This window comes from Corvus moneduloides, chromosome 7, assembly GCF_009650955.1.
Source record: "Corvus moneduloides isolate bCorMon1 chromosome 7, bCorMon1.pri, whole genome shotgun sequence".
In the NCBI taxonomy this organism is placed as follows: Eukaryota; Metazoa; Chordata; class Aves; order Passeriformes; family Corvidae; genus Corvus; species Corvus moneduloides.
The window spans coordinates 16,156,463-16,171,057 of NC_045482.1; the positions used below are offsets into that span (position 1 = coordinate 16,156,463).

A 14,595-nucleotide genomic window follows, 5' to 3' on the forward strand; every position below is an offset into this window, starting at 1 on the left:
TATAATAGGAGAAGAAAAGAAAGTACCCACTCTAGTAGCTAAGAGCAGAAGATACCAATATAATTGAAAAACCAGAAGCTCCACCAAGAAAAACTAGATGCCATCACTGCTATTTCTTGAAAGGATCTTCAGCATATTGTCTGAAATTAATATCTTTTGTCCTGTCCATTCTGTTGGCTATTACCATGGCTTTTACTTATATCTTAAGTTATACTATTAGTGCATGTGTGTACTTCCGTATGGGAGCATGAGTTTTGTGAGGGGGAGTGTGTATGTGTGCTCTTGAGAGAAAAGAGAGAAAAGCCAACATGTCATATATTCATCATTTTAAAGGCCAGCATAAATGATTGACACCTGATATGTTTTTAATATTTTCATACAATTGTGGTTTTATGTTTTATGGTTGACTTAATTTTAGTATGATGTCAGTGCAGTTGTTAAATTGAGAACTAATATCTTTTATATACGTAAAGTGGCCAAGACAACTTTGCCAGAAAAGAAAGTACCTGTTCCAGTTTCTCAAGAACCAAAGTCCATTGCAGGACACCCAAAACCAAAGCCTCAAGAGGTGGAACTGCAAGAACCAGAAATGGTGGGAGTGGCCCGAAAACAAAAGCCTGTAAAGGCAGTTCAAAAACTAGAGCATGTTCTGACATCTGAGGAGCCTGAGACTGTTTTGATACGCCAAAAATCAGAATCTGTTGCGGCATCCCAAAAACCAGAGCATATTGTGGTGCCTGAGAAACAAGAGTTTGTTCTGGTACCTGAAGAACCCACGCCTGATATAGAACCTCAAAAACTAAAAGAGGGTGTGATAGCCCCGAAACAGAAGTCCATTGTGGAATCCCAAAAACTAGGACACGTTGTAGTGCTTGAGAAACAAGAATTTGTTGTGGTACCTGAGGAACCCATGCCTGATATAAAACCCCAAAAACTAAAACAGGGTGTGATGCCCCCAAAACAGAAGCCTGTCATGGAATCCCAAAAAGTAGAACATGTTGTAGTGCTTGAGAAACAAGAATTTGTTGTGGTACCTGCAGAATCCATGCCTGATGTAGGACCCCAGAAACTAAAACATGGTGTGATGCCCCCAAAACAGAAGCCTGCTGTTGAACCCCAAAAACCAAAGCATGTTGTAGTGCCTGAGAAACAAGAATTTGTTGTGGTATCTGAGGAACCCAAGCCTGATGCAGCATCCCAAAAACTAAAACAGGGTGTGATGCCCTCAAAACAGAAGCCCATTGTGGAATCCCAAAAACTAGGACACGTTGTAGTGCTTGAGAAACAAGAATTTGTTGTGGTACCTGAGGAACCCATGCCTGATGTAGAACCCCAAAAACTAAAACAGGGTGTGATGCCCCCAAAACAGAAACCTATCATGGAATCCCAAAAAGTAGAACATGTTGTAGTGCTTGAGAAACAAGAATTTGTTGTGGTACCTGAGGAATCCATGCCTGATGTGCCACCCCAAAAGTTAAAATATGGTGTGATGCCCCCAAAACAGAAGCCTGTCATGGAATCCCAAAAAGTAGAGCATGCTGTAGTGCTTGAGAAACAAGAATTTGTTGTGGTACCTGAGAAACCCATGTCTGATGTGCCACCCCAAAAGTTAAAATATGGTGTGATGCCCCCAAAACAAAAGCCAGCTCTGGAATCCCAGAAACCAGAACCACTTATGGCCCCTGAGGAATTTGAGCTCATAGTGGTGTCTGAGGAGTCAGAGACAGTTGAATCAACCCAAAAATCAAAGCGTGTTCTGGTGCCCCCTAAAGCAAAGCATTTTGTGCTGCCCCAAAAAACAGAGTTTGTAGCAGCTGAAGAAACAGACATTGCTGCAGATTCCCAGAAATCAAAGCCTATTGCAGTGTCCAGAAAAACAAAGCTTTTTGTGCCAGAACCTGTCATGGTGTCTGAGGAACCAGAAACAGTTTTAGCACCCCAAAAACTAGAGCCTTCTACACCACTTCAAAAACCAAAGCCTGACGTGACATCCAGAGAACCAGAGTTTGTTTTGGCACCGGAGGAACCACCACCAGCCAAGGTGGCCGAAAAGGAAGAGAATGTTGCTGCTAAAAAGCGAGCACCTGCACAGCCTAAAGGTACCTCTTATGCAGGGGATCTCTTTTCCTTCCCTTGAGTATGTTGTTTCACCACTCATTTTAAAGCTTAATACACATAACTAATAGATACCAATATCTTCAAAGAACATGTAGGGCCTGAAAGGCTGTCCCATCTAATTTCTCTAGCTGCTTGGGAAAAATTAAAACCTCCATCAGTCAAAGCTACATGTTATCATGAATACATGACAATCATCCTGAATCTTCTCTTAAGTATTATTTTGATCTCCTTTGTTCTGTCTGTCGTTTTTGATCTGTTTTAAATGATGCTTGCTAAACAAATCACGTAGAGTATGTGTGTGCTAAATTGTTACTTCAAAACATGTCTGTTGTCCCTTGTGTTTCAGTCTCTGTATTTAAAACTGAGTTTTATTGTAACTGTAAAATGAAATGCACTAATATCTTTGAAGTGCCTGAGATGGCTGAGAGGACTGTTCCAGAGAAGAAAGTGCCCCCTGCTCTATCTAAAAAAACAGAAGCTTCACTTCCTAAAGGTACATATCACCACTATTATCATGCTAAGGAAAGGTGCTGTTTGCCTTTTAGGTTTTTTTTTTAATGACTCTCGATTTAAATTGATCTTTCCCTATATACTCTGATATCAAAAATATGGGACAGATGCACCAAATATGAATTGCTGCACAGGGGTGTGAAATGTTTCCTCAACTAAAACCATCTAAACTTTTGTTGTACTTGGTTTATGTCATATCATGCAGATATGACTACCTGTCTACCAAAGAAATGCCAAAAACTTACAGATGCAAGAGAAGGAATTCATAACGGTTGTTCACATTATTAGTAGGGATGGCTTCATACATGGTTTAGTGGGACTGGGCCATGTTATATTTACAGTTAGCTTTGATGATCTTAAAGGTTTTTTCCAACCTAGATGACTCTATGATTCTATGAGGAAAGACAAACAGAAACTAAAGGTTTCAGCAGAGGGCAGCAGTTTTAGTACACAGAGCAAAATAATCACAAATATCTCTATGTATCTGTATCATGGAGCGGACTATTTTCTTTAAACAGTTATTCATAATTTGCCTGTATTTTGGTCATACATAAACATTTTTGGCTATGAGATTTGCAAAGCTGTTACTTTGTATAAGTAGCATTAAAGAGCTGTAAAGTTACTGTGAGCATGTAATACAGTGAGCCTTTAAAAAGGCATTTATAATTGAAATACAAAAAAATTACTTAAGACACACCAAAACCAGACACTAAACATTGACGCAGTGATGCATCATTTCAATTCCTGTAGAAGTCCCAAGCACTGGCCAGAGAAAACATGCCCTCTGCCACCAGATTCTCCCCATCCTAAACACAATGACATTCCTCAAGTGAAGTACCACCTAAAAGCGATGATATAATCATTTAGATAATTGAAATTAATATAACAGGAAACAGTTATAAGCAACATCTAGTGATCAGAAAGAAAGCCAGGAGACAATAGAGGGAAAATATGAGCAGTTAAAGAGAGGAAACATACAAAAGATAGAAAAAGAAAGGTGAAGTCAACCTGAAGGATAAAAATAGTGATAGTATCCAAGTGACAAGTAAAAAGATGGCAATGACTGCCTAAACCAGCACAGAATACAGTCATTTATGGAACATGGCTGGTACACAAATGCACTAGGATTCCATAAATAAATCTCTGATCATCTGTTACTAAGAAGCCAGATATATTTTCTACATTTCCATCCTGACCAAGAAACAAAGACCACACAGAGTTCACACCTCCTGTGTGATGCATTGGGCACACTGGTCATTCCACAGGTTGGAAGCAAGGCAGAGCTGATGACTGAATGTAACCACAGCACGCTCTCAAAAACAACTGCGTGCACGTACTACTGGTTGTCTTATTGTTACATCGACATCTGCAGTGCCCACAAAACTAAATACACTAATATCTTTGAAGTTCCAAAGGTGCCCAAGAAAGCTGTTCTGGAAGAGCCTACCCCTGTAACTGTGCCAAAAAAGCCAGAGCCAGCAGCAGTTCGAGGTACCTGTCGCTTTGTGCATCAGTCTGAGTGAGACTGTTCTTACTGTCTTACATGTTATTTCTGATGTCTGTCGTTCTGTTCATTTGTGATTTCCTGAAATTTCTGAAATACCATGCTGTGTAGAAATTCTACTATTAGAATGGGAAAGAGCTTTCTAATTTGGATTTTTAATGAAAACCTCTGTCTTTATCATTTTGCCAAGAATCTCAAGTAATATAACTTTTTTATATTACACAGTCATGACACGGCAATATTAAAACCAGACAAACAGGAAAAATAAACCACAAAACACCTAATCACTTCAGTGAAAATAAGCAGGAAAAACAGGTTTAATGGACTGTGAATGAACTGAAGTTAGTATGGGAAAACAAGACCCAAAGTAAAAAGAGGAACATACCTAGACAGGACAGTCGTATTTTAAGACTTAGGCATACAGACCTAGATCCCAAATAACAAATAGTCCAAACTTTTTATTAGTGCAGAACTTAATCAAATGTGTGGTCAACCAGGATGGTCTGAGCTCTCTTCTGACCATAACCTCATGGGGACCCTAGAAATTTGGTTCCTCAAATCTACAATTGCATTGCATATAATTATTACATACAAGACCACAGATGTTCTGTATCTGTGCATCACAATTCTGTGTCACTCCTGCTCGCTATGCAGATGGCTCTTTTAGCCTCACCAAATGCAATATCTAAATACAAGATTATAGAAGCATTGAAACCTAACTCAAAAGCCCCCACAAACACTGGAAAATAATTGAAAAAACAGAAGGGAAATAGAAGTGAGTAGTAACAATAACGTAGTAAAAATAACGGGATTTCTGTTCCCCGCCCTGTCTTGTGCCTAAACTGCTAAACGTAAAGCACCAGCAGATTCATGAGGAATGGTAACAGAGAAGACATGAGCTGAGGTTGCTCCCAGAGAAAAGCCAGATGCCAGCAGGGCTGAGAATGAAAGGCTCTCCTCCTCGAAGGGAGGAAAGGCTGCTAAGTACCCTAAATCACACCTCACCCTCAAGCCTATGCATAGCCAGCAGTTCTCTCACAGAACCTACCTGGTGTCACTGCTCTGTGCCTGTGTCCTGTGGGGGTTTGTGTGTGTGACCAAGTGAGAGAGAGCGAGACATGGGTTGATGCTCTGAGACCACTTTGGTTATGTTCATGAGTGCATCTCCAGTTTACATTTCACTGTGCATCCTCCTGTTGTACGTATAAAACTGACTGCTACTAATATCTTTGAAGCACCCGAGGTGCCCAGGAAGGCTACTCGTGAGGAAAAGATACCTGTGCCCATTGCCAAAGCGCCAGAGCTTCCAGCACCCAGAGGTACCTGTCTTCATGGATAACTTAACAAAGAAGATACTTCATCTTCTTCTCCTCAGCCTTGTCCTACCCTCTCCTGGCCTGTCTCTGTTTCCTGACTGAGACTGTCAAGGCTGTGTGTGCTGGGAAAAGGGTGCTGCGCGGTGTGTGAGGGTTGGAGCTGGCTGTTGTGATGTTCTGTGTCTGTGTCACCCTGCTTGTTGTTCCTGCTTGCCATATGTTCTCAACAATGTAAAATGAAATGCACTAATATCTTTGAAGTGCCTGAGATGCCTGAAGCCGAGGTCCTGGAAGAGGAAGAAGAGGTGGAAGCACCAGAAGAGGTGGCAGCAGTTGCTGAGCCTGGAGAGCCAGAAGTCTCTCCAGCTGAAGGTATAGGGTGGTGTTCTGAAAGAGTCTGCCATGACCTCCACGTTGCTGCAATGCTCAGTGTTCTTTGCCCCTCTGCCCTGTGTGGGGAGGGATAAGAGCAGCATTTGGTCATTTGCTATCTCTTTGTGCCTGTACACTCCTTGCAAAAGAGGGTGGGGTTTTCCAGAAACCCCCCCTCATAAGCCTTGGGCTCTTTGCAGTGAGTCCACCTTAGGCAGGAGTATTAGCTGAAGAGGACTCCCTGGTAGTCTGTCAAGTGTTTACTTTCCTGCTTTCCTGCTTGCCATTTGCCTGTTTGCTGACCTTAAACTCAGTCAAGTAAAAGGATCTAATATCTTTAAAGTGCCTGAGGTGATTGAGGAGGAAGAGGCAGAAGAGGAGGTGCCAGTGGTCATTCCCCCAAAGCCTGTGCCTGTGCCCAAGAAACCTGTGGCTGTGCCAAAGACACCAGAACCTCCACAAGTTAAAGGTATATCTTCTGGAGAGACGTGCTTTTTCTTTCAGTGTATTGATTAATATTTTCATTTGTTATCCCTTCTTTTGTGTAAGATTTGTTACTTGTCCTTGACCCTTAACCTCTGCCGTTCCTGTCTTTGCGCATGACTAACCAACCAGTCACTAGAGGAATGTTACAGTGCTTAGAAATATCTAAACTCTTTGATTGTTACAATCTTTCCTACTAATTTAACTGTGAAATTAAGATGAAATAATATCTTTAAAGTGATCAAGGTGCCCAAGAAAGCTGTCCCCCAAGAAAAGACGCCTGTTGCAGTACCCAAACAACCAGAACCACCACCAGCCAAAGGTACAGGTCTCTATCAGTATCATCATTAGAAAAAAAGTCATGCTCTTCTGGACTTTAGTAAAACTAATTTTTTTATGATGACCTGTCAGAGATAGGTGCCTAAGAAATATGAAGTGCAATGTGGAGTGTCAAAAACATGGCAGAAAAACTAGATTTCATTCCTTGAAAAGTATCTCTAGCTTACCAAACTTTTAATAAAGTTTAAGAATTAACATTTACTGTTTCAACAAAATAACATGCTTTTCTAAAGAAGAGCCTGAAAATAAGCCTTTAAGTTTAAAGAACAAAACATTGCATCCCGAGATTTCTAATAGATGACAGCAGCAGAGTAAGTTCTCTACCTCTTTAAAAGTAAGGTAATGCCAATGTACATGAGGAATTTTTGCTAGCAAATGACTGGATGTATCTAGTGATTATCTTATTATGATATTAATAGAACCAGGAAGAGAAGAGAGAATATAAGAGGTATGTATATTTCTACAGGAGAATTTAAATGACAGAAACTGTGGAACATAGAAACTTAAGAGGAGATGTAAAGAATGGAAATAATTGATAGAAAAAAAAAAGATGGTAATGATAAATCAAATGCTACTTTCCTAAAGAAAAACTGTTTCAATGACAAAGTAGTTGTGAATTATATATGGCTGATACACAAATACACTAGGATTCCATAAATAAATCTCTGATCATCTGTTACTAAGAAGCCAGATATATTTTCTACATTTCCATCCTGACCGAGAAACAAAGACCACACAGAGTTCACACCTCCTGTGTGATGCATTGGGCACACTGGTCATTCCACAGGTTGGAAGCAAGGCAGAGCTGATGACTGAATGTAACCACAGCACGCTCTCAAAAACAACTGCGTGCACGTACTACTGGTTGTCTTATTGCTACATCGACATCTGCAGTGCCCACAAAACTAAATACACTAATATCTTTGAAGTTCCAAAGGTGCCCAAGAAAGCTGTTCTGGAAGAGCCTACCCCTGTAACTGTGCCAAAAAAGCCAGAGCCAGCAGCAGTTCGAGGTACCTGTCGCTTTGTGCATCAGTCTGAGTGAGACTGTCCTTACTGTCTTACATGTTATTTCTGATGTCTGTCGTTCTGTTCATTTGTGATTTCCTGAAATTTCTACATTCCATGCTGTGTATCAGTTAGGAATTTGATAATGCAGTATTTTGTATAAAAAACTCAAATTATATTTTGATTTTACTATATTGGTGCCTTATTCTGAAGCAGTAGATACTAAAATGTTTATTTTAACGATCATAAGTTTTCCATACAGATGCCCAAATTTGTTATCTTAAATTGACAAGAGTCTACATGACTCTTCTGGCAGACTCAGGTAGTGTATATAATAGACAGGAATCTGTTGAAATGAAAACCCAATTTTTACTCAGCAGTGCACAAGTGCAGTAAGAAGTGACAATATACAAAGTTTTAAAAGAAATTGCTGACACTCTTAGGGTTTATAATAAAGAATGAATCATTATCAAATCCGTTGCACTGTACAGGCTGTGGAAGTTGCCACAGTGAAATGAAAATTGAAGCAAGAGAGGTACTTAGGATAAGAAAATAAGCAAAAAAAAAAAAAAAAAAAAGAAAAAAGCATAAGTGAAGAATGGATATATAGAAGGACAAAAATAGGGAAAAAGTGTTGCTCATCCTATCACTACCCAAACTGCTAAACGTAAAGCACCAGCAGATTCATGAGGAATGGTAACAGAGAAGACATGAGCTGAGGTTGCTCCCAGAGAAAAGCCAGATGCCAGCAGGGCTGAGAATGAAAGGCTCTCCTCCTCGAAGGGAGGAAAGGCTGCTAAGTACCCTAAATCACACCTCACCCTCAAGCCTATGCATAGCCAGCAGTTCTCTCACAGAACCTACCTGGTGTCACTGCTCTGTGCCTGTGTCCTGTGGGGGTTTGTGTGTGTGACCAAGTGAGAGAGAGCGAGACATGGGTTGATGCTCTGAGACCACTTTGGTTATGTTCATGAGTGCATCTCCAGTTTACATTTCACTGTGCATCCTCCTGTTGTACGTATAAAACTGACTGCTACTAATATCTTTGAAGCACCCGAGGTGCCCAGGAAGGCTACTCGTGAGGAAAAGATACCTGTGCCCATTGCCAAAGCGCCAGAGCTTCCAGCACCCAGAGGTACCTGTCTTCATGGATAACTTAACAAAGAAGATATTTCATCTTCTTCTCCTCAGCCTTGTCCTACCCTCTCCTGGCCTGTCTCTGTTTCCTGACTGAGACTGTCAAGGCTGTGTGTGCTGGGAAAAGGGTGCTGCGCGGTGTGTGAGGGTTGGAGCTGGCTGTTGTGATGTTCTGTGTCTGTGTCACCCTGCTTGTTGTTCCTGCTTGCCATATGTTCTCAACAATGTAAAATGAAATGCACTAATATCTTTGAAGTGCCTGAGATGCCTGAAGCCGAGGTCCTGGAAGAGGAAGAAGAGGTGGAAGCACCAGAAGAGGTGGCAGCAGTTGCTGAGCCTGGAGAGCCAGAAGTCTCTCCAGCTGAAGGTATAGAGTGGTGTTCTGAAAGAGTCTGCCATGACCTCCACGTTGCTGCAATGCTCAGTGTTCTTTGCCCCTCTGCCCTGTGTGGGGAGGGATGAGAGCAGCATTTGGTCATTTGCTATCTCTTTGTGCCTGTACACTCCTTGCAAAAGAGGGTGGGGTTTTCCAGAAACCCCCCCTCATAAGCCTTGGGCTCTTTGCAGTGAGTCCACCTTAGGCAGGAGTATTAGCTGAAGAGGACTCCCTGGTAGTCTGTCAAGTGTTTACTTTCCTGCTTTCCTGCTTGCCATTTGCCTGTTTGCTGACCTTAAACTCAGTCAAGTAAAAGGATCTAATATCTTTAAAGTGCCTGAGGTGATTGAGGAGGAAGAGGCAGAAGAGGAGGTGCCAGTGGTCATTCCCCCAAAGCCTGTGCCTGTGCCCAAGAAACCTGTGGCTGTGCCAAAGACACCAGAACCTCCACAAGTTAAAGGTATATCTTCTGGAGAGACGTGCTTTTTCTTTCAGTGTATTGATTAATATTTTCATTTGTTATCCCTTCTTTTGTGTAAGATTTGTTACTTGTCCTTGACCCTTAACCTCTGCCGTTCCTGTCTTTGCGCATGACTAACCAACCAGTCACTAGAGGAATGTTACAGTGCTTAGAAATATCTAAACTCTTTGATTGTTACAATCTTTCCTACTAATTTAACTGTGAAATTAAGATGAAATAATATCTTTAAAGTGATCAAGGTGCCCAAGAAAGCTGTCCCCCAAGAAAAGACGCCTGTTGCAGTACCCAAACAACCAGAACCACCACCAGCCAAAGGTACAGGTCTCTATCAGTATCATCATTAGAAAAAAAGTCATGCTCTTCTGGACTTTAGTAAAACTAATTTTTTTATGATGACCTGTCAGAGATAGGTGCCTAAGAAATATGAAGTGCAATGTGGAGTGTCAAAAACATGGCAGAAAAACTAGATTTCATTCCTTGAAAAGTATCTCTAGCTTACCAAACTTTTAATAAAGTTTAAGAATTAACATTTACTGTTTCAACAAAATAACATGCTTTTCTAAAGAAGAGCCTGAAAATAAGCCTTTAAGTTTAAAGAACAAAACATTGCATCCCGAGATTTCTAATAGATGACAGCAGCAGAGTAAGTTCTCTACCTCTTTAAAAGTAAGGTAATGCCAATGTACATGAGGAATTTTTGCTAGCAAATGACTGGATGTATCTAGTGATTATCTTATTATGATATTAATAGAACCAGGAAGAGAAGAGAGAATATAAGAGGTATGTATATTTCTACAGGAGAATTTAAATGACAGAAACTGTGGAACATAGAAACTTAAGAGGAGATGTAAAGAATGGAAATAATTGATAGAAAAAAAAAAGATGGTAATGATAAATCAAATGCTACTTTCCTAAAGAAAAACTGTTTCAATGACAAAGTAGTTGTGAATTATATATGGCTGATACACAAATACACTAGGATTCCATAAATAAATCTCTGATCATCTGTTACTAAGAAGCCAGATATATTTTCTACATTTCCATCCTGACCGAGAAACAAAGACCACACAGAGTTCACACCTCCTGTGTGATGCATTGGGCACACTGGTCATTCCACAGGTTGGAAGCAAGGCAGAGCTGATGACTGAATGTAACCACAGCACGCTCTCAAAAACAACTGCGTGCACGTACTACTGGTTGTCTTATTGCTACATCGACATCTGCAGTGCCCACAAAACTAAATACACTAATATCTTTGAAGTTCCAAAGGTGCCCAAGAAAGCTGTTCTGGAAGAGCCTACCCCTGTAACTGTGCCAAAAAAGCCAGAGCCAGCAGCAGTTCGAGGTACCTGTCGCTTTGTGCATCAGTCTGAGTGAGACTGTCCTTACTGTCTTACATGTTATTTCTGATGTCTGTCGTTCTGTTCATTTGTGATTTCCTGAAATTTCTACATTCCATGCTGTGTATCAGTTAGGAATTTGATAATGCAGTATTTTGTATAAAAAACTCAAATTATATTTTGATTTTACTATATTGGTGCCTTATTCTGAAGCAGTAGATACTAAAATGTTTATTTTAACGATCATAAGTTTTCCATACAGATGCCCAAATTTGTTATCTTAAATTGACAAGAGTCTACATGACTCTTCTGGCAGACTCAGGTAGTGTATATAATAGACAGGAATCTGTTGAAATGAAAACCCAATTTTTACTCAGCAGTGCACAAGTGCAGTAAGAAGTGACAATATACAAAGTTTTAAAAGAAATTGCTGACACTCTTAGGGTTTATAATAAAGAATGAATCATTATCAAATCCGTTGCACTGTACAGGCTGTGGAAGTTGCCACAGTGAAATGAAAATTGAAGCAAGAGAGGTACTTAGGATAAGAAAATAAGCAAAAAAAAAAAAAAAAAAAGAAAAAAGCATAAGTGAAGAATGGATATATAGAAGGACAAAAATAGGGAAAAAGTGTTGCTCATCCTATCACTACCCAAACTGCTAAACGTAAAGCACCAGCAGATTCATGAGGAATGGTAACAGAGAAGACATGAGCTGAGGTTGCTCCCAGAGAAAAGCCAGATGCCAGCAGGGCTGAGAATGAAAGGCTCTCCTCCTCGAAGGGAGGAAAGGCTGCTAAGTACCCTAAATCACACCTCACCCTCAAGCCTATGCATAGCCAGCAGTTCTCTCACAGAACCTACCTGGTGTCACTGCTCTGTGCCTGTGTCCTGTGGGGGTTTGTGTGTGTGACCAAGTGAGAGAGAGCGAGACATGGGTTGATGCTCTGAGACCACTTTGGTTATGTTCATGAGTGCATCTCCAGTTTACATTTCACTGTGCATCCTCCTGTTGTACGTATAAAACTGACTGCTACTAATATCTTTGAAGCACCCGAGGTGCCCAGGAAGGCTACTCGTGAGGAAAAGATACCTGTGCCCATTGCCAAAGCGCCAGAGCTTCCAGCACCCAGAGGTACCTGTCTTCATGGATAACTTAACAAAGAAGATATTTCATCTTCTTCTCCTCAGCCTTGTCCTACCCTCTCCTGGCCTGTCTCTGTTTCCTGACTGAGACTGTCAAGGCTGTGTGTGCTGGGAAAAGGGTGCTGCGCGGTGTGTGAGGGTTGGAGCTGGCTGTTGTGATGTTCTGTGTCTGTGTCACCCTGCTTGTTGTTCCTGCTTGCCATATGTTCTCAACAATGTAAAATGAAATGCACTAATATCTTTGAAGTGCCTGAGATGCCTGAAGCCGAGGTCCTGGAAGAGGAAGAAGAGGTGGAAGCACCAGAAGAGGTGGCAGCAGTTGCTGAGCCTGGAGAGCCAGAAGTCTCTCCAGCTGAAGGTATAGGGTGGTGTTCTGAAAGAGTCTGCCATGACCTCCACGTTGCTGCAATGCTCAGTGTTCTTTGCCCCTCTGCCCTGTGTGGGGAGGGATGAGAGCAGCATTTGGTCATTTGCTATCTCTATGTGCATGACCTTTAGCTCATTCAAGTAAAACCAACTAATATCTTTAAAGTGCCTGAGGTGATTGAGGAGGAAGAGGCAGAAGAGGAGGTGCCAGTGGTCATTCCCCCAAAGCCTGTGCCTGTACCCAAGAAACCTGTGGCTGTGCCAAAGAAACCTGTGGCTGTACCCAAGAAACCAGAGCCTGGTGCTGTGCCAAAAGTACCAGAACCTGTTCCTGTTCTTAGAAAACATACAGTTCCTTCAGTTAAAGGTACATACATCAGTGACTGAGCATCTCCTTCTCTCTATTTTCTGAATACCTTTCCCCTTGTTTCACTGATGTATGCAGTGCCAAATGAATAATCTGCTGCTTAAATTTATTATTCTTCATATTTTGTATGCCCTACTCTTTTTAGTCGTTGCACTTTTCACTATGATGTATATATATATGTCTTAATATTCACAAAAATGAAAATTTACTAATATCTTTAAAGAACCTGAAGTGCCAGAGAGAACTATCCCAGAAGAGAAAATGCCTCTTGCAACACCTAAAAAGTTACAATTAGAAAAACCAGAGCCTCCTACAACCAAAGGTACATATTGCCAGGAGGCATCTCCTGAGAAGAATTGTTTCTATATTCTTTCTTTTCTTTGTTCATAACTGAGTCTATAAAATTTGTCAGTTGAATGTAGCCTACCTTGAGCAAGACTGGAGCAGAGTCTTTCATGGTTATGGCCACTGTTACTGTGATTTTGTGTGTGCTAGATGTCTTTGTCCTTTTATGTTTCATATGTACATTTATATACACACAGATAAAAGAAAATTTTTTTTTTTAAGTGCCTGAGGTACCCAAGAAACCTGTCTCAGAGGAGAAAATACCTGTTGCTATTCCTAAAATACCTGAATCACTACCAAGTGAAGGTTTGTGCCACCATAGATTTTACTCTAAGAACAGTCCTTTGTCCTGTTCTTCCAAGTATAAGCTTTAAAGTAGAAATTTTCCTTTTTCTCCTATTGTGATGTTTGTAAGTTGTTCACTTCATATTTTAGATTATATTAGTCAATATTTCTTGTATCTGTTATTATATATTCATATTTGGAAGGCATATGCTCCTGCCCAGGAGAAATCTCTTTTAAGATAATATTAAATTCCCACTAAATTGGAGTCTCTCAAAAGTTAGTATTTATGTTGCTGTTATAATAAATTAATTGAGGGCTTTGAGATTTTTATTCTTTCCTGTTGCAATGACTCATCCACAAATTTAATGTTTAGTTTCTATTGTATACCTAAAAAATTCTATCCTTCACACAATCCTGACTCATGCTTAGAAAAGAAAGTAGTTTTTCAAAATCTTCCATTAACTGCAAAGGTAACAGATACTGAGTGATTACTTATCCTAATGTGTATTTGTCTGTGTCTGTTGGAGTAGATTTGCTTTTAGTTATATCTGTATAACCGTTCATGTGAAATGATCTTACAATTGAAAACTTACACCAGTTGTCAATATTCTTTAAAGAATATAAAATCATAAAGGAGATTGAGCCTGAAGAAGCAGAAGAAATTCCAGTTGTAGAAGAAGCTTTACCAGTTGAAGGTATACAAAGTACTTCCCTAGAGGCTGCCACACACCTTTCTTTCATTATCATCATGTGCAGTCTTTTTCTTGCTCTCTCATTTTTCACACACGTGCCTGTATATTGTTGGTCACCTGTACGTTGTAGGTCCTTCTGTGATTCTTCCTTTGTTGTGTTCTGGAAAATATTTCTGATCATTTAACTCTTAAGTATAACTTGAAGATTGTTTTAAATGCTTTCATTTTGTTTCTTGTCCACAAGAGTCTTCCCACCATTTGGTTTTCTGCCTTTGTTCTCACGTTATTAACGTGCTTTTTAAAGTCAGCTTGGATATTTGTATTGTGTGCATGCTATGAAGCAGTAACCTAAGGCTCTTTCATGGTCCCATTTAATTCAGTGACATTTTTTCACTGGCTTCACTGGAAATG

At 40.3% G+C, this 14,595-nt stretch overlaps 2 protein-coding genes across 2 annotated transcripts in view; both read left to right on the forward strand.

Moving 5' to 3' along the window:
- LOC116446415 (titin-like) overlaps window positions 1-14,595 on the forward strand; it is a 245,290-nt gene that overhangs the window by 121,788 nt on the left and 108,907 nt on the right.
- TTN (titin) lies at window positions 1,559-13,178 on the forward strand. Its single transcript, XM_032114185.1, has 16 exons — window positions 1,559-2,099; window positions 2,528-2,611; window positions 4,036-4,119; window positions 5,368-5,451; window positions 5,710-5,820; window positions 6,164-6,289; window positions 6,542-6,625; window positions 7,572-7,655; window positions 8,702-8,785; window positions 9,044-9,154; window positions 9,498-9,623; window positions 9,876-9,959; window positions 10,906-10,989; window positions 12,035-12,118; window positions 12,377-12,487; window positions 12,662-13,178. Exons 1-16 carry the CDS (start codon window positions 1,586-1,588, stop codon window positions 12,880-12,882), a joined length of 2,076 nt encoding a protein of 691 aa, XP_031970076.1. The 5' UTR covers window positions 1,559-1,585; the 3' UTR covers window positions 12,883-13,178.